This window comes from Phaenicophaeus curvirostris, chromosome 15 (genome assembly GCF_032191515.1).
Source record: "Phaenicophaeus curvirostris isolate KB17595 chromosome 15, BPBGC_Pcur_1.0, whole genome shotgun sequence".
Lineage (NCBI taxonomy): Eukaryota > Metazoa > Chordata > Aves > Cuculiformes > Cuculidae > Phaenicophaeus > Phaenicophaeus curvirostris.
In genome coordinates this window covers 3,139,805-3,166,888 of record NC_091406.1, presented here as the reverse complement: position 1 = coordinate 3,166,888, position 27,084 = coordinate 3,139,805, and the positions used below count along the sequence as shown (strand labels likewise).

General features: G+C 45.2%; 2 protein-coding genes across 4 annotated transcripts; both read right to left on the bottom strand.

Annotated features, from left to right (window-relative positions):
- Window positions 1-442: 442 nt before the first annotated feature.
- Window positions 443-22,693, bottom strand: PCBD2 (pterin-4 alpha-carbinolamine dehydratase 2). 2 transcript variants are annotated; one of them, XM_069869407.1, is made up of 4 exons: window positions 22,615-22,691; window positions 20,421-20,552; window positions 3,877-3,957; window positions 443-2,377 (listed from the first exon to the last, which is right to left on the bottom strand). In XM_069869407.1, the coding sequence occupies exons 1-4, from the start codon at window positions 22,672-22,674 to the stop codon at window positions 2,282-2,284; spliced, it is 369 nt and encodes a 122-aa protein (XP_069725508.1). In that variant the 5' UTR covers window positions 22,675-22,691; the 3' UTR covers window positions 443-2,281. The 2 variants fall into 2 exon arrangements, with proteins under 2 accessions (XP_069725508.1, XP_069725509.1); XM_069869408.1 differs by lacking the exon at window positions 20,421-20,552 and having other exon boundaries at window positions 22,615-22,693.
- Window positions 22,694-23,996: 1,303 nt separating this feature from the next.
- TXNDC15 (thioredoxin domain containing 15) lies at window positions 23,997-26,669 on the bottom strand. Of its 2 annotated transcripts, none has more exons than XM_069869401.1 (5): window positions 26,571-26,669; window positions 26,053-26,408; window positions 25,336-25,499; window positions 25,012-25,142; window positions 23,997-24,412 (listed from the first exon to the last, which is right to left on the bottom strand). In XM_069869401.1, exons 1-5 carry the CDS (start codon window positions 26,605-26,607, stop codon window positions 24,216-24,218), a joined length of 885 nt encoding a protein of 294 aa, XP_069725502.1. In that variant the 5' UTR covers window positions 26,608-26,669; the 3' UTR covers window positions 23,997-24,215. The 2 variants fall into 2 exon arrangements, with proteins under 2 accessions (XP_069725502.1, XP_069725501.1); XM_069869400.1 differs by having other exon boundaries at window positions 26,553-26,622.
- Window positions 26,670-27,084: the final 415 nt, after the last annotated feature.

Genomic DNA, 27,084 nt, shown 5'->3' with positions numbered 1-27,084 from the left:
GTCCCTGCTCATGGCAGGGGATGGAACTGGATGGGCTTTGAGGTCCAGCCCAAACCAGTCTATAATTCTATTATTAAGTATTGCACAGCAACACTCACACAAGGCACTCGCAGGTCTTGAAGATGCCCCAGAAGTTAACAAGAAATTGTGGCTAAACAAGTGCTGGCCTAGAAACTACGTGCATTTCAAAGCTACCCTCCTCTTTTCTGATTATTTGTGCCCGTCAAGATCCCCAAACCACCACAGCTGCACAGCCCTTTGCCATAGCTGGACAGTGCAGCTCTTTGACCTACATTAGTTGGTGAGGATTTTTTCCTCTGAGTATGTAAATAAATATCAACATTCTAAACCAAAGACCTCCCAGTAACTAAATACTATTTATCTTAAATTTATCTTAAAAGTAAACAGCTTTGTCACATATGTATAATAATAAAGAAACAAATTACAAAGGAGGAATTTGATTTTATTGGTTTGATTCACAGCGCGTGCATCATATATCACTTTCAAACAACAGAGTTTTCACAGTTCATCAGAGACATTGTCAAAACTTTGGATGAAGCTCGTTTCACTTCCCCACCAGTAACCAGAGACATCCCAGCCTGCTTGTTTGTTTTAGTTTTACCCCTGCTTCACACCATTTTCAAACCATATCAGGGAAATCCGCCGCTTCGCTGGGGAAAGGCACTTGTAAGCAAGGAACATTTGAGCACACAGCTTGTATTTGGGTCTTCTTAGATATTAACTTGCTCTCCCAAGTATGGTTACCAACAATAAACCCCAACATCTTGCTGCCAATTAGCACGCAGCAGCGTACTCGCTGAGGATTAACCCAAAATACCTTTTCACTTCATCCACACGAATCCTTGCGTGGCAGCTGGTGGAATTTTGCATCCCAAATATCTGAGCGACCACACACCTCGCACACACACCCGATACAGATTTCGGTGCTCAGGATGTACCTCACTCCTCAGTAGCTGTGCCGCCAGCGTTATTCGAGCAATGCACTCAGGCATTTTGGAGGCGTCAATCTCCCAGGAGCTCCGCACCCAGAGCTGCTTGCAGGGACATCGCAGCAGGCAGCCCTTCTGTAAGCCTGACGCAGGCTGAAATCTCCCTGCCGGCAGTGGAAGTCTCGGGGAGGATCATAGGATAAACCCAAGGACTTTTAAACCACAGAAGAAATTATTTTAAGCCTCATCAGTGGGATCTGCAGCTCTTGGGGCAACATTTGCAATGAGTAATTGTGGCTACGCAAAAGAAAAGGGTGAGCATAGCTTCAGCCGAGCCCAGCTTAGCAAGAATCCTGCTAATGCCGCTTCTTTCACCGCCGGCAGCTCCGGCCAGTGGCTCCGGGCGCTCAGCCAAGCTACCCCCTCCTCGATCTGGAAGGCAGAGGAGCGTTACAACACAAATAACGGCTTGATCCTGCAAGGTGCTGAGCACTGACCCAGCCCAGCCAAGCACCTAAGCACAGGTTTCATCTAATGATGTGAGTGCCAGAAGCTCATTGGGATTTTTTTGTATTTTTTTTTGCTGGACAAGAGCTAAAGTTTTCACCGACTGCAGGATGCAGCCCTGCATCTCAGTTGGGAACCGTTCTCAAGCACATAGCAAGACTTGTGCTGGATATTGGTGCTAGGTTGTGGATACTAGAAGGGCAAATTGGTTTGAAGAACCATTGGATGAGCACAAAATAAACACCAAAATGCAAAGCTGTAACTGCTGGTTGAGCTGCAACTTCAAGGAAGCATCATAAGCTGCTTGTGCTGCTCACACCAGTGTCTCTTGTGCTTGCCACTGGTCACTGGCAGGGACTGAGGTACCAAACTAGGGGGGAATGACCTGGCCTGGATGGTTTTATGTTGTCTGAAATGCAGGGATGTACAGAGCTCTAGGAGGGAGAAGCAGCTGGGCACAGAGCACGCTTGCATGGCAGCTGTCACCGGCCTCGGCTCCTGGGGCCTTGAGGAACATCAACGTGTATGGGTGGGCCCCTGCTTTCATTCCAGTTTGTTTTACTTTCTAGAACAGGATTGATCAAAACTTAGCTGTTGCTGACTTATCTGCTACATCCTAAGGCAGAGGCAGCGATGGCAAAGGACAAGCACAGGCATCTAGGGGGGCTCAGCCTGAGGTCTCAAAGGCCTACAAAGCTAAGTCATTCCTTTTACAAAACGTCTTGTCTTGGGGGTTTTGTGAAATCAAGAATTACAAGGAATGAGGGACACCATTTAAATGCAAAATATCGGTGGACACTGTATTAAAGCCTTTCTCATCTTGGTTACACCGAGGCAGCAGCTTTGTCAATAAACTGAGCCAGCTTCACATCTCTCTTGGACAGTCCACCACAGTCATGGGAAATCAGAGTTACCTGAACCTGTCAAAACGGAAAAGAAAGTGGTTACAAAGCCATTCTGATCTTGGCCACGTAGGCTGAGCAGCAATTCACCAGGAACGCTGTCTGTACTGAAAGGGCTTTACATGATGCTCCCTGCAAGCAGTGAGCTGGATGCTCTCTGCTCAAATAAACCAGGAGATGTTGCAGCCAAGGAGGTTTAACAGAGTCTGAAGTTTAATCAAAGCAAGCCCCTTCGCAGAATAAAACAGGCTTTGCATTTTGGGGATTCATCCAAGAAGAGGTGTCCGATTAAATAACTCATTCTTTACATTTAAATTCCACAGATGGGTTTCAGGAAGAACCTGGGCCGGTGACCAAGCTGCCAACAGCCGAGCCAGGGGCTCACGCGTTTTTGTTAAAAACCAGCACCCTGAAGGTAAAAAAAATTATTGAGCTTGTTGCAGATTAATTTCAAAAATCAAAACAAACGGACTGGTGCGTTTTGCTGTGACGCAGCCGTCTGCACGAGTTTGTTTAGACTGAGCCAGATGACGAGTTGGGTGTTACTTTGTCTCACCTTTGACTGAGATTTTAAGAAGAGAGACAAGGAAAAAGCAGATAAATTCTGAATATTCTGGAAAGCCAAGAAAATAAGGAAGGGTAGTGGATCAGGACTTTGTCCGGTGATGATTTAATGTCCCCTTAAAGAGGGTGACTGTAAGGGTTGAGGAGGAGCCTGTGCTGGGATGACCCTGTCAGGGAGCAGGGGTGGGATGTCCTGCCCTGGGGTGGTGGCTCCCAGCCCAGGCTGCTCATCTACAGGTAATTTTAGTATATTTTTGGCAGGACTGCCATATATTCACCAAACGCTAAAGCAAACAACTCGATATAATGCAATGAGAAGCATTAGAAAATAAAGGCAGAGCAATAATTTCCCCCCTCACACAGCACCTTTCATTCGAGGGCTGCAGTGTACCTTGTAACCCTTGTAAATAGGAGACCACCATCACTTAGGTAATAGTATAAACAAATTTTATAAGCTGCTATGTTGAGACATAGGAATCTACGGGTTTTTTTTCAAAAAATCAAACCTAAATTGAGACTGCCAGGCTCCCATTTAGGTTCCTCCACATCGATGGTCGGCTACCCTCCACCGCTGGGCTCCCGACTTGTTGCACAGAAAGAATGAAAATCACTGAGTGTTCAGTAGTTTCAAACCAGGCATTTATTCAGGCTGGCCAAACAAGAGTTTAAAGGCTTCTATTTTATTTTTAGATCTCAGCCAGAGAGATGAAGTGACAGGTCCGAATCACAGCTGACAGCAAACAGTTGCAGAGAGATTGATTCCCAGGGCCACATCACCATTACAAATATCTCAATGTCTTTAAAATCTCAAATCTCTTTATAAAGACACAGTCTCGTTCCATTCCCCTACCTCATCCTTACATATAAGTTACAAAAAAAGGCACTTAGAATGGGCCAGTGGTTTGGTGTCCTTAACTTGCCACGCCTGGAACTAGGAGTAGTGAACACATTACCTTGCTGTAGACATTAAACCATTCTGGGTGGTGATTCATCTTCTCTGCTTGTAGAGCAACACGTGTCATAAATCCGAAAGCCTAAAGAGAGACAGAGCAAAGAGGAAAATACTCCTGCACCTGCCAGTGCTGGCAGCAGATCTGCAAGATTCACTTCCAAATGTCAAATGCTCCTAGAGATGCTCCAGATCGCTGCACCTCAAGTTTGTGGGTGTTCAACGAGCATTCCACCTTCCCACTCCATTGATGCATCTCCTGAGATAGATGAAATCATCCCCTTCAGACCCCAGTACATCACTCAGCTCAATATTATTAACATTTACTCCAGGATTCAAAGCTGTTGCATGAGAGCAGTGATTTTACCTTTGGCATCCAACAGTGGTTTTTAAACATCTGCCCCAAACCCCTTATCTCATCTTAGAAACGTGCTGTTTCTAACAACGCATCATGGCACAGTATTCCCGTGCTAGACAGACACCAACTCTCAGAAACGCCTCCCTCCTTTCTCATAACTGTTTTGCTATTTATTTCACTGGGGTGGGTTTGCCCCTCTGCTTTATGAGAAAGTATTTTCCCCTTGAAACAAGTTAAAATAGTTTTCCCAATCCTCTGCCCCTGTATTCTGCACGGCACGTTCCCCCAGGGCACGGGTTTAATCAAAGGCTCCAGAAGAAAATAATAGCAAGTCCTTGCCAAAATACTTAGGAGCAAATCAGTGCATTATGAAGAAAATTAGAATGTCCAGGTAAATCAAGAACACAATTATGCAGCGGGGCCTGAAGGGTCTTGGTGCGTGAGCAGCTTGGCTCTAAGTCAGTGGGCTTTGTTCATACCGAGCTCCATCCACAGGGGTTCAGGACCTGAATTAACGTGCAAAGCTAAAGCAAGACCCACGTTCTAGTCTGGTTCGTATTACAACACAAAAAGCTCAACAAAACCCTACCTGATTTAGGTAGTTTTTAGTGCTAATTTATGGAAGAGAACGTATCCCTGCATTCCACCCAGCGATGGCCTTTTCAAACAAACATATGGTCTATGAATAACGTATAATGGTTGATAATAGTTTCAAGTCTTTTTTTCCTCTCACAAATTACAAAAACCTTTAAGTAAAAAAAAAAAGCATCGGAGCCTGGATGAAGTATGACTCTGTTAGTCGCTTTGCCAGTCAAATGAATGCAAACGTTATAATCAGGGAAAATCATTCCAATGAGGTTTGTCATTTGGAAATCACCAAACTGTCAGCAATTAAAAAGCTTTTTTCTTTGACCCAAGTGCATTCCAAAATTCAGGAAAATCTAACTTCCCTCGCTTGAAGCTTGGTTTTGTTTTACTTGGAGTGAACAATTGCTTTTAAAAATTTGCAACTGTTTCAGCAGCACAGTTTGAAGTAGAAAGTTGCAAATTGTGCAATTGGTGTTAGCAATGATTTGGAACACTTCTGCATCAACAGTTCTGAAAGACATTCGACTTAAATGTTTTTAGAGTGTTCCTGCTTAACAGAAATGCTATTTAAGAATGCTGTTTCCAACAACCTATACACAGAAATGTCCCAAACAATTTAAAACAGCGATTGCGTCTGCACCTTCATTTCCTTTGTGCCACCAGCAAGGGAAAAAAAGACATTATATGTGTGAAAACCCTACCAGGTTCATGTACACCCTGCCAGTGTCTGTCTGTCCATCCCAGGAACTCACTCACCTATGGATACACACACTACACAAACACAGCTCATTGATTGTGCAGCAATAATCACTGCTCCGGTGAAAGGGAGAGTGAACTATGTGAGCAAACAAGTCTACTGAATTCATCTGCTCTGCAGACCTTCCTTCAAGCTTTTTGATGACAAAGCCTCCTGCTCCATGGACCACCAAATCCTCACCGATCCACGGACCACCACGCCAACCCACTGCCTCTTCCCCTGCCGACAGGAAAAAGTCTCCAGCTGGATAAAGCAACCACTGTACATCTTCTGCTCAACTTGGGCCTGCCCGAGTCACAAAAAGCAATGGATTATGGTGCAGAGAATCGTCCCCAGGACAGGTCCTGCTGCTCCAGCTGACCATGACTGACCCAGTCAGGGCAATGGGGTGTTACAGCAAAGGACGAAGCACACCCACCCACCAGACATTCCCACCTTTCTGTACTCCCCGACGTTCTCCCTCACTGCAAATTCCCCAAAGCAATTCACTTCTTGCATTTTGGTTTATTTTAATTGTACACAAACAGCAACTCCCACTAAGAAAATGAGCTACAGTTCTGCCGAGCAATTTCACCAGTGCAATCTCCATTAAGGTCCTAAATACTTCCTTTGCTAATTAAATTAATTGGAATGCTATTGTTTATGAATCACCTTTATATTTGTAGAGCCGTAACCTTTCTTTGGGAAAATACAACTGACTCTGGAAGGAAAAGATATTTAGGTTTGATTAGATATGAAAACACTATTACATAAAATCAGTTTGGACATTTCTTCACGTCTTGAAACTTGATCAGTAATTTGGTCTAATTGGTGATCAAGGAAACTATCTTGTGATCAATTAAAGTAATTACCACATTCCGGCAACACAACCAACTTTAATTTGAGCAGGAGTCTGCACTTCTTCAACTTTAATTAAAAATAATGAAAATTATTAAGCAATCTGCAGTGCAAGATCATTGTCAAGACCGCACTGGTGGGCAGAGTTTATCAGACCATCACACTTTTCTTGATGAAAGTGGGGCAAGTCCTTTACTTATGACATTAACCTTCATTTTCACTATATCAATAACAGAGTTCTGTGGTCCCTCAGCCACTAACATGAACTTTTTCACATTTTTCCTTCAAAAATAAAAAGAAAGGAGAAAGAAAGGATTTGTTCATTTTCCAGAAGCCATAAGAAGTAGTAAAAGAGGATTTGATGTACTAAATATTGTAAAGTATTCTGTTATTTCAGTAAGAAGCATATTAGGCAGACATTTCCAACCTATAATCCTTCTAGGACATTGGGACTAAAATAACATCCAGGCATCCAGGTTATTCTAAATAATTACACTGCATCACTGAAAGGATGGCAGACTGCAGAGTCCCTGTAATGAACCACAAAGAGTAACAGAAGAGGTAATGAGTGAAGGAAACCTGCACAGACAAGGAGATGCCTTCAGTGCACCCATACGTCTCCTCCCTTCATGTTTTTTAAGAAGGAACTAAAAAATTATGGTGTTGCAGCCTTAACATCACTTCTAAACCATTTTTTAAATACTAGCAGCCATAGCACGTCTCCACGAGATAAAAATCCAGGCTACTCCTAGAAGGACAAGTTGACCTGATAAAGTAAAAAACCCCAAACCGTACCTTAAAAATGTAGTTTTCACATAATGTTTCAGAACTGGTCAAACTGCTTTTGAAAGGTACAAAATACGCTATCACAAAATAAGACTTAATGTGACTTTTGTTGCCTGAGAATGGGAAAACCAGGGCCAGACACTTTGCTGTCAGAAGTGGGAGGAAAGCTGAAATTCCATCCTCCCCTCTGCACTGCATGAAGCTCAGCGCCGGGAGAACCGCAGGATCCCGGAGCTAATCTGCTATTATTCTTCCTTTCACACTTGTTAAGCAAGGAATCAATTCATCTTAATACTTTTTAAACACGCTGCTCTTGTACAATGCTTGCCAACATTATCTTGATGAGTTATACATCAAAGCACCACAGGTCGATATGTCGCGCTAATACATCACCCGCCCACGAGTCCCTGGTGATGGATTACCCAGTGCATCTCCAGAACAAAGCAGCTGACAGTACTTGACTCAGAAGTGGAGATACTCAAGAAAAAACAGCTGAAAGGCTCCATAATACAACCATACACACTTTTTATTTGTTTGTTTGAAAACGCACACGCTACAAAGAGCGTACTCAGCTTCTTAAATCCTTCGGACACTCAGCCAAGGAAACCACAAGGCTAACGACAAGTACATTAAGGTTTCTGCCTCCCATCTGTCATTATAACACTGGAGGTAGCGTTAACCTTGACCTTCTACAGTGCAAGGGCTACCTGCCTTCCCCTCCCCGCCCACCCGCTGCACCTGTATCAGTTATCAGTGGGAAATGATTAAATCAAACAAGTTACAGTGACATACAAGGCAAGAGATGACTGCGCCTCACGCATTTGCTTTCCATTTACCCAAGTAAAAAACCACCCACTATACAGCACGTGTTGTCCTTAGCAGTTTGACACTTAGAACAACAACAAACTCACATCATTAAGGTTCACTTCCAAACTGCAACAGCTTTCACACACCCAGTTGACACCACTACCTAACAGTGAGCTACGGGGCAGCAGATAAAAGGGAAAAGCTCTTTAATGTTGAGCTATTTTAAGTTATGTTTAGTTAAGACACGAGGGTTTGATTTAATCTCATGATATTTTCTTGTGCTCTCAAGAAAAATCCAGGGTTTCTTCTGTTTTGATTCTGTTTACTCCATTAAGAAAGACTTTTAACTCAGAAATGAGCCCAAATCATCTCACAAAGTCACACTCTTCATCTGAAAGTGACAATGTGGGTAAAACACAAAAAAAGAGGAATCCAACTAGTATTAATATTAAGGAAGGTGATGGCAGCACAGGAGGACAGGTATTCATTTTCAAAACCACGTGCCCATTTGGGGATTCCTCCCTGTTGGCATCATCATCCTGCCTGAACCATCCCCAGGGACACTGGATCCACATGGCATTCAAGATTTTCCCCTTTTTTTTTCTGGCTCTGTCTGGGTTCGTTCAGAACATAAATCAGGAATATCTTACCACTGCTCTTCCTTTTTTTTCATACCGTTCCAAGAACAGTGCTTACGAATGCAACTAAATCATGTCCCAAAATAGAGCTAAATTCAGATTATTCACGTCCCTATGACTCTAGAGAGAAGGCAAGCAGTGCACAAGCCAGCTCAGGCGTTGTGACTGCATTTCCCTTCTCCCCCATCCCACTCCACCCAGGCATGAGCAGCCAGCAGGGTCTGAAGGGGAACAACACAGGTAGATAAATATTTTTTTCTCCTCCTTTAATAGCTTGAGCAGCAAATTATTGTGAATAGAGCCAGGCTTCCCATTCCTCAGGCATCGCTCCAGACTGGGGAAAGGCAGGACACCCAACTCCGATGGGATGGAAGGATGGAAGAGGATCACTACAGACATACTGGCAAGCACCGAGGTGCCATTTCTGTCTTCATAATGAAATGTGAAACTAAAAAAACCCCACAACTACAATTTCCAGCTTAATTGTCTGCGCTTTTCTGTGTTTACAATACTCTCAACAACCAGAGCCGACTGCTTGCATCCCCCATACTTATCTGCATACATCATTTATACAAAAGTGAAACGCTGCTTTGCTCTCCAAAAAAAGTTACCTATTTATATTCATTTTATAGCTGTAAACACTACTCTCCGTGTTAGATCTGCAGCAGTGTATACGAAAACCTTTGCACCATGTCCTACAAAGAACGCTGTTTCTGCCTCCCAACACTTGTTTACAATTATGTCGGTGAAGAAACTTGCTCACCAGTTCTATATCAAACATTTTTGACAGCGCAAGCACAAACACTGATCTATTCTAAGTAGTTTGCCACTCTATGTAATCTTGGAAAAGGCTTTCTTGCCTTTGATTCTAAAAATGTTTATACTTCATACATTATGCAAATAGTTTTTATACATTAAGAAATAACGCAAGCAAAACTCAAGTTAAATTAAATTCTTCAACAATAACCTTGCCAAAGCACTGATTTTCCTATTAAAAAAATTATTCCAATTTGTTGATCTTACATTGGATGAAACATACTGTAACAATCTTCATAATTTATGTCCTGTTGGGACACTATGATTTAAAGTAACATAATACAGACCAGCATCACTGCTAATCTAAACCACCTGACCAGATAAACAACAGTTTCCCCTTCTCTCTTCACTGAGGGTATTTCTGCTTATTGTCATATGATTTACCAATTTGAAGAACACGAAGAATAAATGGAGGAAAAGAGAAGCTGAGCTCAGAGGCGCAGCCTTTCCTCAACGGGGACGTGTCTCACACAAGTACCAGTACAATGTCAAGAGCCGCAGGAGATGACAGAAGACAACTTCAGGAATGTTGTCCCAGGAAAAGCCCAAGCCGCTTGGAAGTTTGCACTTGCCCAGCACAATCTAGACCAGGTGTGGCACTAGACGCGACACCATCCAGACGATGCTCGAGATGCAGCTCTCCAAAAAGAGGATAAAGTCAAAGGCTTCATCTCCCAAGCTCAGCAGCGACCTAGGTTGGCCACAAAGCAGGTGCAAGTGTGATTTGCCCCATCTGAGAGTCAACCAGTCTGAAAAACAAATACAAATTTTCAGCTAAGGCCAAGGGACACGGGGATCAATGGAAGAAAAAGGACTAAGAGGAAGGTGGAGAGCACTGACCTGCCCTTGGAGCCTTCTCCTTGCTTTGTTTTCCTCTTCCCCTCGTGCTCGCTAAGTCTGTAAAATACCCTCGTGTGCAATCTGCACAACAAACCTCAACTTTATCTTTTCTAAGGCTGTTCATATCAAGATTTTTTTTTAACTGCTGAATTTAGACCTATTTTTCTCTTATTGGTGATAATACGATACAAAATGTTACATCTATTACCTTCTTCCTGGTCACATCTTGACTTTTCCAGCAGCCTGAGGATCGTTTTTCCTATTCTCATTTTTATTACAATAAGTGACTGCACCTGGATTTCATGAACAGAGAGCAGATAATATTCTCAGTGATTCAATGAACAGACTTCACACCAAAATTAACCGCCTGTTCCACCAAAAAGATTTATGGACTTGATGGAGTAGAAGTGAGAGAACACGGAGGTGTCTTAAAGCAGCATAAAAACTTTTTTCTGTGAGTGATAGAAGTTTCAAACCGAGACTCCGCTGGCTCAATACAACCCTATTGCAAAATACATTCATTGGCTTACAGGTAGATAAAAATAATTTTAGTTGCCCATAAAGACTAAAGACTTCCTCCCCCTTATTCCTTAGCACTCTGGGTAAACATAGCCCCATAAATATTTTATTAAAAAATGCAGATCTCTAAATGAGATTTTAGAGAAAAAGAGGGAAAATAATCCCAGGTTTCAGGACTGAACTAAAATATGGAAGAAATCCTCCTCTCACTCAGTCAGCTAAATGTAGCTCTCCACCTCCCAAGCCATTTTTGTGTGCTTTGTGTTCCAAAATGGAATATAAATGTTACATTTAGGAGGTTTACACCAAATAAAATTACTATTTCAAGAAACATGACTTTTTAAAATGAGCTTTTTGCACCCTACCTAAAACCATTAAATAATACAGCGAAGCCTCCATTAACTGAGCACCTGCTAAAGCAATCAGTCACTTAAAATAATAAACTCTCCTGGCTGCGCAACTGAAAGAACAATGATAATTTTACTTGTTAAAGCAAATGTTTGGCCCAGCAAATCAAACTCCGGCTGTACTGTAATAAAGCCATCATACAAACCACTATAAAAATAAACTCCTAACAAGGTGCAGTTACTCCCCAGTTCCAACCTTTTGAATTCAAGCATGCAGACCCTCTGCTAAGGCTTTGCCCACCGACGCGCTTCGTGCTGCACAAGGATGCTGCTGCTTGGACAATAAGCCATCCTTGGTTGCACCATGCCCAACCACGACACGAAGCCAGCGTAAAACAGATCAAATAAGAATTAATTTATATGAATGCTTCACTTCACAAAGGTGCTCAAATCCTCTGACTTTTATAGAGCTCAGATATGGTGCAGAAGAACAGTGAAGTTCATTGTCCCATCGCACCATGTTATGGATGGTACAGATCTGGCTACAGCAGAAAAAAACTATTTCCCCCAATGACTTTTTTTTAACTTGTATGCAAATGACTGTTTTCATTCTGTAGACACACCATACAAGCTGTCGATTACTTATGAAGCACTCAGACAAAATTCTCCTTGGTCTTTTAGAGAGAATTTTGTCTGAGTGCTTCATAAGTACTCGGTACTTGCAGCTTAATACCCAAAATTCTTCTCTGCCAAGTATCCAAAGACAATCATATCCTGCCTCTGAGAAGCTTCTATACCTCTGCCATTTATGATCCTAAGAAAATATCAGGGAGTGATAAGGAAGGCACAGCATTATGATAGATTAGGAGAAGAACCAGCCAATTTCATGAAAATTCCATCTTCCACTACCCTCCTATCCACTATCAGTTTTTTTGTTTTGGTTTGGCTTTTTAAAGGCCAGGTCAACAATTCAAAAATGCAACACAGAAATCATGATGGAGGCATGAGGAATTTGGAGGGGACTTCTAATCATCCTCTTGGCCAAGCCAGAATCTAAAAAGACCTAATGCTATGAAATAAAGCAAACTGAAGAACATTCACTGCAGATCCAGTCAGGGAATCCTGTCACTCAACTGAGAATGGGTCTTCGTGTTTGGATGCCTTCTAGATTGGAAGAGAGTAGATGATACATGGGAGCAGTGAATTCAGCAGGAGACATACCTGGGCCAGCACTGGCAGGCATTAAATTTATATTGCACTATAAAACTCAAGTACTATTTTGCAGACAGGCATTTCAAGTCTAGAAGTGACAAATCCTTTGGAGAAAAAAAAAATAAAAGAGTAGGAGAGATCAAGCATTTTCCCAGACAACCTCTTTCTTTTCAGGGCATCCTTCAGCCCCTGAGCAGTTGGGTACCTCACCTGGTTTGCCTTGCCCACCATTCCCTATGTGATCTGTGGGTCACCTAGACCTGTGTTTCTTCTCCCATCTCTGGTATTTGGAAGAATGGCTGCAGCAGGTCATGGAGAAATGGACAAAAGCAGCTACGTAAAGTTAGATTATTAAGAACCAGGCTCGCTTAACTGCCAACAATTTAGATAGACAACCTATATTTGACATTTTCAGCTGTCTTCAGTCCCTTCCGTGTGCTCCGAGCACATGCCTGCAAGCGGCAGAGTACATTCAATACACAATATATTGAGAGCTTCCACAGTCTTTTTTTGTTAGTTAGTTTTTCACCAAGACACAAGGGTTCTTTTGGGCAACCCACACCATTGTACACGTGGGAACAGAGAGGTTGGCTCACAAGGGGAGACAAATCCTAATTCCAAGTCCTCCAGTGAACATCAGATTGCTTTTAGAAATCCATATAAGCACACCACAAAGGGAAACCCGTTGTACACCTCTGTTTTTTCACTAAATTGGGCATTAAGAGACACACGCATTAACACAACATCAGCACCAACCCCCTGTGTCACAGAATAGATTCTCCTGACCAGGGATACCTCGGTCATCCACAGACATATAGTTAACTATTTACTGTTATTCTCATCGCAGCATGAAGGAAATGACATGGGATCGTGAAATCAGGGCTTTCCCCTCTGCTCCTTGGAATAAAAAACGTTTTCCTACAAAGCCCCCTCAGCACTCAATGAACCCCATGGTGCAAAGTCGGCTCAGCACGGGGCTCCACACTCATCAGCGCGTTCCTCACCAAACCCCTCCAAGACATCACAGCCAGCTTTACGTTTCATAGAGTCACAGAATGGGTTGGAAGGGACCATAAAGATTATTCAGTCAGGGACACCTCCCACTAGATCAGGTAGCTCCAAGCCCCATCCAGCCTGGCCTTGAACACCTCCAGGAATGGGGCAGCCACAGCTTCTCTGGGCAACCTGAGCCAGTGCCTCCCCACTCCCATCATGAAAATGTTCCTCCCGATATCTAGAGAAATTCCTCCTTATGTCTATGTTGGTACACATCAACTTGTCACCTCAGCCAAACAAAATCAAAGGAAGAAAACAGCAAAGGAAGAAGGGGAAAATCCCTACACAAATCGGGTTTGCAGCTTTATAAAAAAAAAAGGGAATACAAAAAAAAATTACACTCATCTCACCCTGATAAACTGCGGCCCTGCCAGTGGCTTTTCAGAGCAGATGTAACGTTTTAGCCAAACGTGATTGTTTGTGAAAGAAATAATTCTGATCAAAACCCGAAATTGCAGCCAGCAGAAGCGCTGCACTTCGTCATGTTAATCCACCCTGACGGGGAGCGGCGAGCGGAGATTCCTACTGCGAGAGGAGCAGATGCGAAAGGTCAGCGCTGGCCCACGACTTCAAAACCCTTAACGTGTAAAACAGTGTGCATTAAAGCCTGAAACGGCTCACCGCGGGATTAACGGATGTCCGCTAAGTGGGTTTGATGTGCTTTTGGAGAGTAATGGTTAATTTTTAAATAGGGGCGTTGTAGATTTATTTAAGTTTACTCTGCCAGCCAGAGTCCATTTTTAATTACAATTGCAGAGGACAATATCCCATCGCATCCCTCTCCTCCACGGGAGGACAAAAAAGTGAGAGCTGCTAGTCTAAAAGGCAATTAATGGTTTGAAAACATAGTTGGGCATCATTCCAAAAGCAAAGGGATGCAAAAGGTTAAACAACCAAGACAGGGTGATGGGATGTTTGCATTTAACCAGCATCTTTCCAGCATCCCCATAAAAATCAATCTTAACGCAGAGGGAGCTGAAGACACCAGGTTTCCTATACTGAACAGTTAAAATATTACTCAGAGTGACCACGTTCTTCAGAAGAGGCAGGATCAGTCTTCACCGCACTTTCCCAAATGAAGGTGTCTGATTGAATTCAAAATCACGCCATTTTCTAAAGGCTGTTTAACAAGGAAAACATCTGAATTTCACTTAAAATCAAACTGACCTGCTCACATTCCCTCTCTCCTGGTACAAACATGCAGCAGCCCTGCCTGCATGGCTGATACAACGTTTGTTCTGTTTAATTCAAACAGAGTGAACAATCAATCTGTGCAGCTGGAAAAAAAAAAGGAGAAACATTTCTCCTACTCCAAATCTACAAGGCAGCTTGTGAAATCCAAGAGGCTTTCTGACAAATAATTTCTTTTGCGCTTTCAGATCAGTGCACTAAACAAGCATAAAGCAAATGCTGTAATAATTTTTAGTTGAGTGATAATAAATCCATCTTTTAAGGAAACATTTGTATTAGAGCCAACTGGAGAGCAGCCCAAAGGTCAGCTGGGCAGCTTTAAGCAGTGGCCTTGCTGAAACAGAGACACAACAGGTCTACTTGGTGGGGCAAACCCAGCAATTAGAAAAGCCATCACTCCCAATAATTATAAACAATAAAATAATGGTTTCTGTTAAGGATAAACATGGCTTAGCTCATCAAGAAAATGAGGAGCCCTAATTATAGTTAAGTCACAAGGAAAACTAAACTGACGCAACTTTTATGACACCTTTGATGGGACATTTTGGAGATGAAGGGCATGTTTTCACTCTGAGTCTTCAGCTTAAACATGATTAATTTTATTTAAATATGATTAATGTAACATCTTACATAATTCTGTCAGCCCAACACTGGTGGCACTGACACGATGGTGTTATAATGATGACACTGTGACTTGTCACATGCAAGTGGAACATGAGGGTGGTGGGATCCGGCCAAAAAGGAGATGAGATACCCCAGAGCATTAAGAGGAATAATCACTGCTTACCACCTGCCTGACTTGTACGTGCATGAATTCCTCGTATGCATTACAACTCTGAAGCTTTAATGAAGGGACTGAAGGACAAAACAATGGTTCCCAGACCATTGCGAGGGACTTTAAAAGACGTAAGAGGCTGCTGATGCATTAAGGCAACTATACTTCAGACCAGAAAAACATTGCCAACCACCCAACAGTGGTCTAAAAATATTCTAGAGCACTGGCTCACTTTGCATATGGTTTTGCACCCCACAAACCATGCTGGCCATAGGAAGAAAACAAATCCTTTATTTCCTAACTCCTGGCATCAAGGATTTAATTTCTGCCTAAATGCAACCCAGTTGCCTGTTTCCAACACCAGCTTTGCAGAATTTTCCACCTGTAGCAAACCACTGGCTGTCAGTTAACTGGAAGCATCACTGGAAGCATCACTGGAAGCATCACTGGAAGCATCACTGGAAGCATCACTGGAAGCATCACTGGAAGCATCACTGGAAACATCACTGGAAACAGGACATGCTGACCAGGACACCCGAATCATCTCATCCTCCTCCAAGGCCAGGGAAGGAGACTCGTAGGCTTCCAAAGGAGCTGTCTCCGCAGAAGTTCTCCTTCCGTTTCACCCAGCCCCGGAGCTGCCTGCCTCCTACGGGCAGTGCCAGGCAGCGCTGAGGGCAGGAGGATGGTGTCCTGGTCCCGCAGCTGCATCTCGACCCGCCGACTCCAAGGCGAGAGTGTTATTTACTCAATCGCAAGAATAAACTCAAGGAAGGTGTGACCATCCAGGAATCATATATTTTTACTGCGCTCCGCTCCGAGACACTTGAGCCAGTTCATTCACTCCATTTCAGTCCACAGGTTAACCTCTGCCAGTCCCGAAAACTTCACTACTAGTTTCTAATAAAGGGAAATTTCAACAAGCAGACATGCCAGAAATTCATTATTTTCAGATACAAAGATTTTCTCAGCTCTAAATCCACCCATAAATAATTCTGATTTATTGTAAATCAGTTATTGTATTCATAAACGCAGGGAACTTAGTGAACAACATAACTACCAAAAGAAATACTTTCATAACTTTGCAGGTGCACAAATCACAGCATATGGGAGAGGACTCAAAGGATAATGGAAAACGAAGCAGTTTAGGAAAGACTATATGAAAACCAGCACCTACCTAGGTGGATAAAACCCAACGTTTCTTTTCATTCGACAGGCAATCTAATGGAAGACTCTACCAGAGGGAGCAAGGAGATTGATACTACATGAAAAATAGCATTTCACCCTAAAACAAATGAAAACAGGCCCATCTTTTGATGAGCACAAGTGACAGTCAGGGGCTGAGGCTGCCCAGGCTTTGAGGTTAAACACAACTGACATAAGCTGCACCTGAATCCAATCAGTCCCCAGGCTCCGAGAAGATTCACACGCGAGGACTAAATTTGTCACAAATGGGTTGGTTTCCGATCCTCCTGTAGCCAACTTGCTTTATTCTGACCCCCATTTAACAAATCAACTTAATGGGCACTAGGAGTGCTATAAAACTTAACAATGGAGTGATTTTAACTTTTAAAATATAGTTATGAAGCAAAATGTTGGAGAGCTCCTTCAATACTGGAAATCAAATTAAATCTAGACATTTTTTAACAGTCTTGACAGATATAATCCTAGTTACCATGTAAATTTATGGTAAGCTGCTGTGATATTAGCCACAGGTGCTACTTTTAATATATGGCCCGCATCTGGCTGGGAATAAAATTTCTCAGAGGACTGAAAATGACCTCACTATCAGACAATGGAGAAGAAAAAAAAACCCACAAGGCCGCTGTGGCACATAAAAAGCTGGAGATGTGGTCCACAACCAAATATTTAACATAAAATTCATTTTAACTCCGCAGATTGTAGGTTAAAGGATATTATGTTTTCAATACGTAAAAGGTGTGGACGTATTTCAGCCAAACAGCCAAAAGATTAAGGACAAAGCAGCAATGAAAGACATTGCCTATGTATATAAAACCAAATTTTCCAATCTTTGATCAGCGCAGAAGAAAAAGCAACTGCCAGGAGTAGCAAAAGGAAGCATCAACACCGATTACACATCAGGGACTGGCACCAAGTACACAACACAAATGAAGAGCATTCATCTCTTATCCTACTGAATGTGTTCAGATGTGCAATTGCGATAATTCAACAAGTATGATCAAATTAAAAGGGCAAATCTGAGTACGTCTCCCTACAGATAAAGGAAAATAAATGTCATTTTAATAAGGAGAAAGAAAAGGCATCAAGCAAAACATACTCTGTCTGATTTGGGATTTTTTTCTTGGATTTCAAGCAAGAGAGATGGCAAATTTGGAAAGGAAATGCCAAGTGAAAATAATTTAATAGTTCTAGACATCCTGCACATCTTTAAATAAGTTCTCAAAACCCAAGACTCCACAATCGCGATGAAACACGTGTGCTTCCGCTCTCCCTGCACACTATCCTCCAAAGCATCTCCTCGCTGTCCCCTCCACTCAAGCTCAGCTTTCACCTGTGTCCTGTAGCCTCAAAAGACAAAACATTCTTAAAATAGCTTTTTAAACTCTTAGAGCACTTGATTTCCTGTCATTTCATAAAATGACGTTCGAGCTCTTACGGAGACTTCCTACATGACTTTTTCTTTTAAAAAAACAACCTTAATTAAAAACTTACCCTATAAAAGAAAGCAGCTGTAAATGCTGAACCTGACCATCAGCAACCATGCCCACCTTTGTAATTTCCTAACTGCATTTTCTGCCTTTGCGTGATTACCCAAGGAAATGCAATCACACAGGCAGTTGCCCCTTAAACCCTCTGGTCAAATCCAACCAACTTTGACAAGAGACATGGAAGTTTCAGAGTTGAGATGTTCCTGAAAATCTGGTGAAAATGAGCAGCTGGGTAAGGGACCCAAACCAAGCGTTCAGCACCCGGAGCCCTTCGCAGCCGCCCGCCACTGCCCAGACGGGACCACGATGGCAACAAGTCTGAGAAATTCAGATAGTGAGGGCAGGGCTGCCCCCTTTGCAGGACCACCCTCCCAGGCTGCACTGACCTGGAATGCCGAGAAGACCCCAGGAAATTCCCAATTCCTCAGCAACCCTTCCCTCCCTCAATGACCAACTTTTAGCATTTGCCCCAACGTTTCTGCAGTTTCTTTTCTGAGTTTGCAGAACAATAACTGGGAGAAGTTAATGGCACAGCCTGGAGGTGTAAACTGACTATCCCAATTCTGAATTTTTCTGACTGGAAGCAGAGGGCTTGCTCCACAGCAAGAGAAATGACTTCTTTCAGTAGCACAAAGGCATGAATGGACAAGAATGCACCTTCCTGATTCTTCATGGCGACCCAAAAGCCTTGCTATTTATAATACTCTTCCCTACAGACAGGGAAAGAGGCCCTGAATAAGCTCCTCGATATGGCTGTGAGGTTTACGGAGGCTCATCAGCACCCAGACGCATGGCAGGGCTCGAGACTTGCCGTGGAGCGGTCTGAGCCCATCTGCTCTCCAAGACCTTGCTCACAGACCACTGCTCAGGAAAAGTGACTCAACCACAAGGCTCTTGAGGGAGAATCCTGCAGGTAAAGGACTCCAATTTTAACTAATCGCCACCTACCTGCTGTACAACAGCACCATTAACATGCAGCAATTGCAAGGCATAAAGACGAAAAGATGCCTCAGTGTGATCAGCACAGATCTTCTGAGCAAGGATCTCTCTTCAACCACTGAGTTGTGTTTACATTTTTCCCCCATTGTTGGTGTATTTTATATTTTATACAAGATTTGGAACATGCACCCACCAGGAACCTTGTCTCATGTTAATGACAATGGGAACATGGAGCAGCACCCACTGTCCAGTCCAGTCCACCAGGAGTGCTGCATGGTGGGCACCCACAGCCACCGAACTAAGGGCTTCCAGCTGTGACCCCAGGCTGCTTTCCAGCTTCTTTCAGAGAATTGTACCTCCAAAGCCCATTTTCATGAAAATGTATCTTCTGACTAACAAACAGCACCAGCACTTTCAGGTTCTGGGTTACAAAGTAATTCCATAAGCCAGAAGCATCATTAGCCTGTCAGCCCTACAAAGGCAGCCCATTGCTGCTCACTTTTAACTGAGTTAATCTCAGCCTGAAAGCTTGAGGAATCTAAATAACCCGTTTCACAGAAGTTTCATTTCATTCTCATGCTGAAAATAATATACATAAACCAAGCTCATGTCTACACATTTGCAGGACTTTATAATAAAAATTGTGTTTATATTCCTAACATCTGTTGACATACACAGACTTTGTAAACCTGGCATAGATTTTAAAGCCACGGAATTTTCCATGCATCATGAACATTATCTGCGCGAACCAATAAAAAAAAAAAGCAATGAATACATTAATCATACCAGTATCATCTGCAAAACATAAATCTGAAATACCTTTCATGTCAGCTCCACTGCTCGGTTTTCCCCACACCTGATTTTACGCCATCCAAAGGGCAGCAGGAAGAGCACCGAGGAAATGATATTTCTCAGTCCTTTGACTTTTACTAAATACTCACACTTTAAATAACATAAACAGAATATTTATGATGCGAAATGAACAGAAATGTACCTGTGCAATGAACAGAAATGAATGTGCAAGTTCATTTTTTTTCACGGCAGGACTAAATTCAGGTATAGCTCAGCTTTTAGGTTTTGTTCCCTAGGTCATAATAAACACAATGTTTACTAATATTCATCATAGACACAAGCATCAATAGGCATACATGCATAATTTTAATTTACTTTCAGCTTCAACTTATCAAAAGGCAAATATTTGCCCTCTAATCCCAGATCAGGATCAAATACCCTCGGGATCTTTCCTGGACTGCGATAACAGGAACAGCTTCTGACTCCACAACTGCAAATGGGGACACGGCAGCTAGTTCATAAAAATCAGTAGGTGAGATTCTGCCTTCAGCTATTTCCATAAAACCCTGATCCAACCCAGGATCCACTCACAGTAATTACCTGATTAAAATTTTTGAAATTGAACTCTTTGTAGATGGCATCTCTTTCGCGTAACTCAGCCCAGCCCGCCGCTTTGAGACCCAGTAAAACCTGGTTCCTCTCCTCCGCTGTCAGCCCAGGACACTGCGAGGACTGTTGAGGGAAAAGACGAAACCATGCCACGAGTGAGCCTCAGGTTCTCTTTTGTACAACAATAAGAAAACTGCATGATGAAATCGCAGTTATGTACTGTAGGAAGGCAGGTAGGTAGGAAAGTCACTGTAGAGTTTCTTAATGCTTATAATTTCACAGACCAGCTTAACTTAAACCAGGCAAGACCGATGCTGTTCAAGCAGTGAGTTCAGTTAATGCTTTTGTACAAAACCAGTGACAAGCAACAGGCTCTTTCCCAGCAATGACCACAGGCACCAGCACACCTGTACCCATCCCTTGGTCATTCGAATCACCTAGGTACTGTAACATTTGAATTCATTTTATATTCCACTCTGTCATCTAAATAAAGGATTTTTCATATTATACACAAAATGTACAACTGCAAGGCTCAAAGAGATACAGGGAATATCACAGAATGGTTTGGGCTGGAAGGAAGCTTCCAGTTATCTTTTCCTAACAGAAGGAGACTAAGAGCAGGAGCAATAGCTTCAGCAACACGTTCTAAAGACGGGCCTCAAATGCACATTATTTATATATATTATTACATTTACACAATGCTTTAACGGGAACAGCTCCTCCCACCAGCAGAGTGACCCTCACGTTGCTTCAGGCTTTGCACTAGCAGCCTGCTGAGAAGTTCCAGAAAAGGACTGAGCAGTTTTGCTCCAGGAGGTCTGGAAGCACCCACCACCAGCTCCACATCCCAGGGAACTCCATGCCCTTCCCTGCTCTGCTCCAGCAGCAGCCCCGGTGCCACCAGATGGGGCTGCGAGCCCAAGCCGAGCAGCAATTAGGGCAATTAATGCAATCCGAGCAAGGCTTTAAGATGCAGGACAGTCGAGGAGCAACATTTTACCAGTAATAAGGGACAGAAACCCCCAAACAGCATAAATCCACCTAACAGCATAAACCCACCTAACAGCATCACTGCCAGCGCTTGTGTTCAGTAGGATACATCCAGCCTAGGAGATATGTTTCACAAGTCCCAAAACAAGCTAATTTGGGCTCGTTAGGCTACAAACACAACACTGGGCTTGCAAGAAAACCAATATCGGATTTGATGTTGCTATACCTCAGCTGCAGGTGTGGATTTCGTACATTCTTCTTGTACATCAACGCAAATTGCCAAAGCTAACTGCTGTATTGAAATACATCATTTTATCTGGCATGAGACTAAATCAGTAGGCTAATTAACAAAAAAACAACAGGGTTTTTGAGATGGCAAAGGCTAGGACTGCGACCAGGAGACTGCACAAAGTTCATCACCCGGGCTGGCAGCAGGGACGCTCCCTGTCAGCTTTAGGGACACGGCAGTCACCTTCCTGAGGCCTCACAGGTGACAAGACAACAGGTCAGAAGACAATGCCACAACTCAAAATTGGAGCACATGTCTTTTGACAGAAATCATGGAATGGTTTGAGTTGGAAAGGACCTTTTAAGCTCCGTCCAGTTTTAAGGCCACCCAGTTCCAACCCCCCGCCATGGGCAGGGGCATGTCCCACTCTCCTTTTCCATTTCTGCACATGACGGCTTGGAGGGGCCAACCTGGATGTGGCCATTGAGACCTGTTCCTAAGCAAAACACCACAGCTGGTTGCTTGCATCAAACGTGGTCTCCATAACCCATCAAATGCCCCTCTGTGAGGGTGGGGAGGCCCTGGCCCAGGCTGCCCAGAGCAGGGGTGGCTGCCCCATCCCTGGAGGGGTTCAAGGCCAGGTTGGATGGGGCTTGGAGCCCCTGATGCAGTGGGAGGTGCCCTGCCCATGGCACAGGTGGGCTTTAAGGTCCATTCCAACCCAAACCATTCCATGATTTTACAGACAAATAATACTTGATTCTGCAGGGGTGGCAGGGGGCGGGGGGGAGGAGCAGGCGGGGCCCTCGCCCTGTCCTCTCCCCCACAGGCGGCGGGGACGGAGGGACACGGGGCGGCCTGCCTGTACGCCTCGGCCCGCCCCGTTTCTCCAGCTCCGTCCCCTCCAGCCTCCCCGCAGCACCCAGCGTCTCCCCCGCTTCTCCCCGCGTGCGGAGCCGCTCTCACCATGGCCGCTCGGCCCAGCACGGGCCCTGCCCGCAGCGCCGCCCGCAGCGCCACCCGCATGGACACGGCCCTTATATGGAGACGCCCCCTGTGTGACCACGCCCCCAAGTGGATCATGTGACCGTGTGGCTCCGCCCACCCCGCGGGAGGGAACAACAACCCCGAGCAGCTCCTGCCTAGGGGAGGACTGGCTGGAAACTGCCTGGAGGAGAAGGACCTGGGGTGTTGGCTGAACAGGAGCCAGCGGGGGCCCAGGTGGCCAAGAAGGCTAATGGCATCTTGGCTTGTATCAGAAACGGCGTGGCCAGCAGGGCCAGGGAGGTTATTCTCCCTCTGGACTCGGCACTGGTGAGACCGCTCCTCGAATCCTGTGTTCGGTTCTGGGCCCCTCACCACAAGAAGGATGTTGAGGCTCTGGAGCGAGTCCAGAGAAGAGCAACAAAGCTGGTGAAGGGGCTGGAGAACAGGCCTTATGAGGAACGGCTGAGAGAGCTGGGGGTGTTTAGCCTGGAGAAGAGGAGGCTGAGGGGAGACCTCATTGCTCTCTACAACTACCTGAAAGGAGGTTGTGGAGAGGAGGGAGCTGGGCTCTTCTCCTAAGTGACAGGGGACAGGACAAGAGGGAATGGCCTCAAGCTCCACCAGGAGAGGTTCAGGCTGGACAGCAGGAAAAAAATTTTCACAGAAAGGGTCATTGGGCACTGGCAGAGGCTGCCCAGGGAGGGGGTTGAGTCACCTTCCCTGGAGGGGTTTAAGGGACGGGTGGACGAGGTGCTGAGGGACATGGGTTAGTGTTTGATGGGAATGGTTGGACTCCATGATCCGATGGGTCTCTTCCAACCTGGTGATTCTATGATTCTATGGTTTGCAACTAATTAGAACAGCTCCCATAAAACTTACCAGCTTACAGCTTATTCAGTCTGCCATGCTGTCAGTAAATCCACATCCATTCTTTACGCAGCCTCAGCTCCAGACTTTGCCAGCAGAAAACATGATTTAAATCTCCAGGCTGGTTGTGCTGATTTCGCAGGCAACCCACACTTCCAAGGCGGCCAGTGTTTAGCCCTGTAAGGCAGCAACTGAAAAGTCTACACTGCAAACCTGATTTATTTAAGAAAGAGTAAGAATGACAAGTGCTATTTAATTCTAGAGGAATGTGGTGAGTTGTGTACATACACACACTTGCAGATGTAAGAGGAGATCCATGGAGTCCACCCCAGCAAAGCAGCTCTGCCCCTGTGCCATGCAGCTCCAACATGCTGGGTAAATCCCATTCCAGCTACAAAGCTGAGGGACTTCTTCACAAAAGCAAACCAGACCTGTATTACCTGTTTACAGTAAGGTCCATGGAGAAGAAGTCAATCAGAGCAGCTTAATAAATATTTTCAGTTCATGTTTTTTCATATTTATTCATTTCCCAGATTTATCACCATGAATTTGCTTTTTACACATTGAGTAGTTGATAAATAAAGCAGATTTTTAGTCAATATTATAAATTACAGCCAACAAATTCAACAGTTCATTCTTTTGTACTTCTAGTCTGTACAAATTCCCACTTTACTAATAAGTGGGCAATTCTGTCCTTTCTTCAGTATCCCAGTTTATTCCTGATGTTCGTGCTCCTGTCCCGGGATCAGCCACCGGATGCTCTCTGTCCGAATGGTAGCGTACATGACAAAGCTTCCCAGGAAAAGCAAAGAAAACAGCAGCAACCAGTCTATGCCTTTGGTCAGAATGCTGGGCAGGGGCCCTTCCCAGTCCGCTTCCGTCACAGCCACATCGCCTTTAGCTTCTATACCTGCAAGAGAGCACACGATCAGCACCGGTGATAACCGCTACACACAGAGAAGCTGGTTCTGTTGGGAGCTTCATTCCCATGCTCAGCCTGGCAAACAGGCTCTCGGAGGCCTACACACAGTGTTTGGTTTGGTTTCCTTTACAGAAGTGTGGAAGGGCAGGGAGGTGGCTGGGCCAAGCCCACAATGTGGACAGACAGAGCGTGGCAACTAGAATTGTTTTGCCTTCTCCAGCACAAGGACTGAAACTGTCTTAGTGCCCCTCTGCTGTCAGCCCTACATGGCACAGGCAACGATGCCCAGGGGCACATTCCCAAATAAAACATTCACGTAGGAAACTGTGCTTAGTTCTCCTGGCACTGGCTCCAGTTACACCCCACCATGTTCCCTGCTCTGTGACAGCAGCCCCGGAGCTGAGCTTCTGCCTTCAGCACACCCCGAAACCCAGCTCACTGCAGTCCCCGGCAATACAAAACTACCAGGTCCTCCCAGCATCTGCATCAAATTCCCTTTTAGAACAAATATCAGGGAGAGGAAAGCCCAGCTTGGAGCTGAAAGCCACGTAGTCTTCCCACCAACACCCCAGGGCCGATTTACGTACCTGTCTGATTGAAAATGAAGTCTTTCAGCGTTTCCAGTGTTCTGTCTGTGTGATTAAATCTTGCCATAGGTTTAGCACCTTGGAAAAGGAGGATATTTGGTACAGCCACTGTTCCAAATCTAGTTGATAAACTGGAGGACACAAAGCAAATACCAGGTATGAAAGAAAAGAAAGCCACTGGAAAAAGAAACACAGAATCACAGTGCGACAAGTGTCTGTTTCATTAAAAAGTCACTTCACTGGAAACAAGAAATCCTGTTTGTTGAAACACACAACTCGCAAACAGAAATCAACTGCTGCCAGAGCATGGGAAGCATAAGGTACCTGCTGTGCTGAGATGCGTCCAGTGCCACGAAGCGAAGAGTTGGAAATGCTCGAGGTAAAGAATTAAAATGAGGCGCCAGACGGGCAGAGAAGCGGCACCACGGTGTGTAGAACAAGACTAATGTACAGTCACTGCTATTTGGGTTTAGGAACTCCATCAGGTCCTTGGAGAAAGCAGAAGAGAAACAAATATGGACAATTAGACATTTAACAGAGTTCGTTTCCAGGTAGGAACACATCCTGCAGCAGTCACTTAAGTATTTGACAAGTACCTGTATGTTTGTAAATACGATCAAGTACCTGTATGTTTGTATAAGCCTTTTAGAATAGGCAGAGAAATTTATTTAACCTCTTCTAAAGGTTGTTTTAAAAATTCATTACTTAAAAAAGATATATATACACACACATAACCATTACAAGAAGTAAGCCAGAGGCAAGTGCTGGCAGTAACCACCATAAACAATTTCAGTGAGAGACACAAATCTACGCGGCACGGAAGCCGGCAGCCGTCAATGCGAGGCACAGGCACGTGGACCAGGCTGTGTCTTCATTTTTCTGCTCAGGATGACAGGAGAAGTGTCCTTGCCCAGTTGTTTTCTCTTTTGGGTAGCCCAGAGGATGTTACGCGAGGGGATTCACTGAGGGATATGGGCAGATGGTGCCTACAGACCTTGCACCCCACACGACACTGAGAGGCGTGACGGGTGAGCCACTTACCTGTGACGCATTGAGGATCTGCAGCGTGCAGCAGTCGGTGCCGGTGCTGTTTCTCTCCTCACAGCTCACCTTGGGGCCCTTGCCGCTCTCGGTGCTGTTGGGTTCGGTGGCGGGCAGCTCCTGGTTCACCCCACTCCCTGCTCCGCAGGCGTCGCCTCCGGCCGCCCCCTCGCAGCTCCCCGCAGCATCGGGGGGGGCCTGGCCTGCCCCCGGCACCACCGAGAGCTCCACGGCGGGGAGCCCGCTGCCCAGCATCGCGTCTGCCATCTCCGCAGTGCGGTACCGCACGGGCTCGCTGCTGCCCTGCACGGAGGGGGAGCGAGGCTGCTCGCCACCGCTCTGCTCCGCCGCCAGCCCTGTGGCAGGAGGAAGAGAGAGGAGCCAGCTTCGCTAATTAAACACACGCTCACACGTCCGTCCCGGCCCCCGAGCAGGCCCGCACACACAGCCCGGCGCCAGGGCCCTTCCCATCTTCCAGCGCCTTCCCCCGCCAGCCTCACCCGCATGGAAGGCCTTACCGAGCCAGGCCAGCGCCAGCAGCAGCAGCCGCCACATCCCGGGCGGGCTCCGCAGCGCGGCGTCTCCCCCGACAACGGCCGCTTCCGCCAGAACACAGAGCCGCTTCCGCCAGAACACAGAGCCACTTCCGCTTCCGGCGCGCCACCGTCGTGCGTGCGCGCGCAGCGCCGGGGTTGGGGCCGCAGGCGGCGGGGAGGCGGCCCGGGGGGAAGGAGGATGTGGAGCTGGAGGAGCGAGTCCGGAGGAGGCCACAGGGGTGATGCGGGGGCTGCAGCATCTCCCGGGCCAGGACAGGCTGAGAGTTGGGGTTGTTGAGCCTGGAGGAGGCTTCAGGGAGACCTTAGAACAGCTTCCGGCACTGAAAGGGGATCCAGGAAAAGTGGGGAGGGGCTAATGATTGGGGAGAGGGGGAGCAGGTTTGAGCTGAAAGAGGGGAGACTGAGAGATCTTGGGTGGAAATGCTTCACAGTGACGGCAGAAGATGCACGATTTTTGCCCGCAATGCATCCATGT

Bases quoted from the DNA above. Each gene is read 5' to 3' on its own strand.
- TXNDC15 (XM_069869400.1), bottom strand. From the start codon at position 26,607: ATGTGGCGGCTGCTGCTGCTGGCGCTGGCCTGGCTCGGTAAGGCCTTC. The intron at 25,500-26,052 runs GTAAGTGGCTCA...GCTTTCTCCAAG, and splicing joins AGATCCTCAATGCGTCACAG to GACCTGATGGAGTTCCTAAA. The intron at 24,413-25,011 runs GTACGTAAATCG...GCTCTCTTGCAG, and splicing joins CTTCATTTTCAATCAGACAG to GTATAGAAGCTAAAGGCGAT.
- PCBD2 (XM_069869407.1), bottom strand. From the start codon at position 22,674: ATGCGGGTGGCGCTGCGGGCGGCGCTGCGGGCAGGGCCCGTGCTGGGC. The intron at 3,958-20,420 runs GTAATTACTGTG...GTCTCTCTTTAG, and splicing joins ATTTCAAAAATTTTAATCAG to GCTTTCGGATTTATGACACG. The intron at 2,378-3,876 runs GTAATGTGTTCA...CCGTTTTGACAG, and splicing joins GGTTTAATGTCTACAGCAAG to GTTCAGGTAACTCTGATTTC.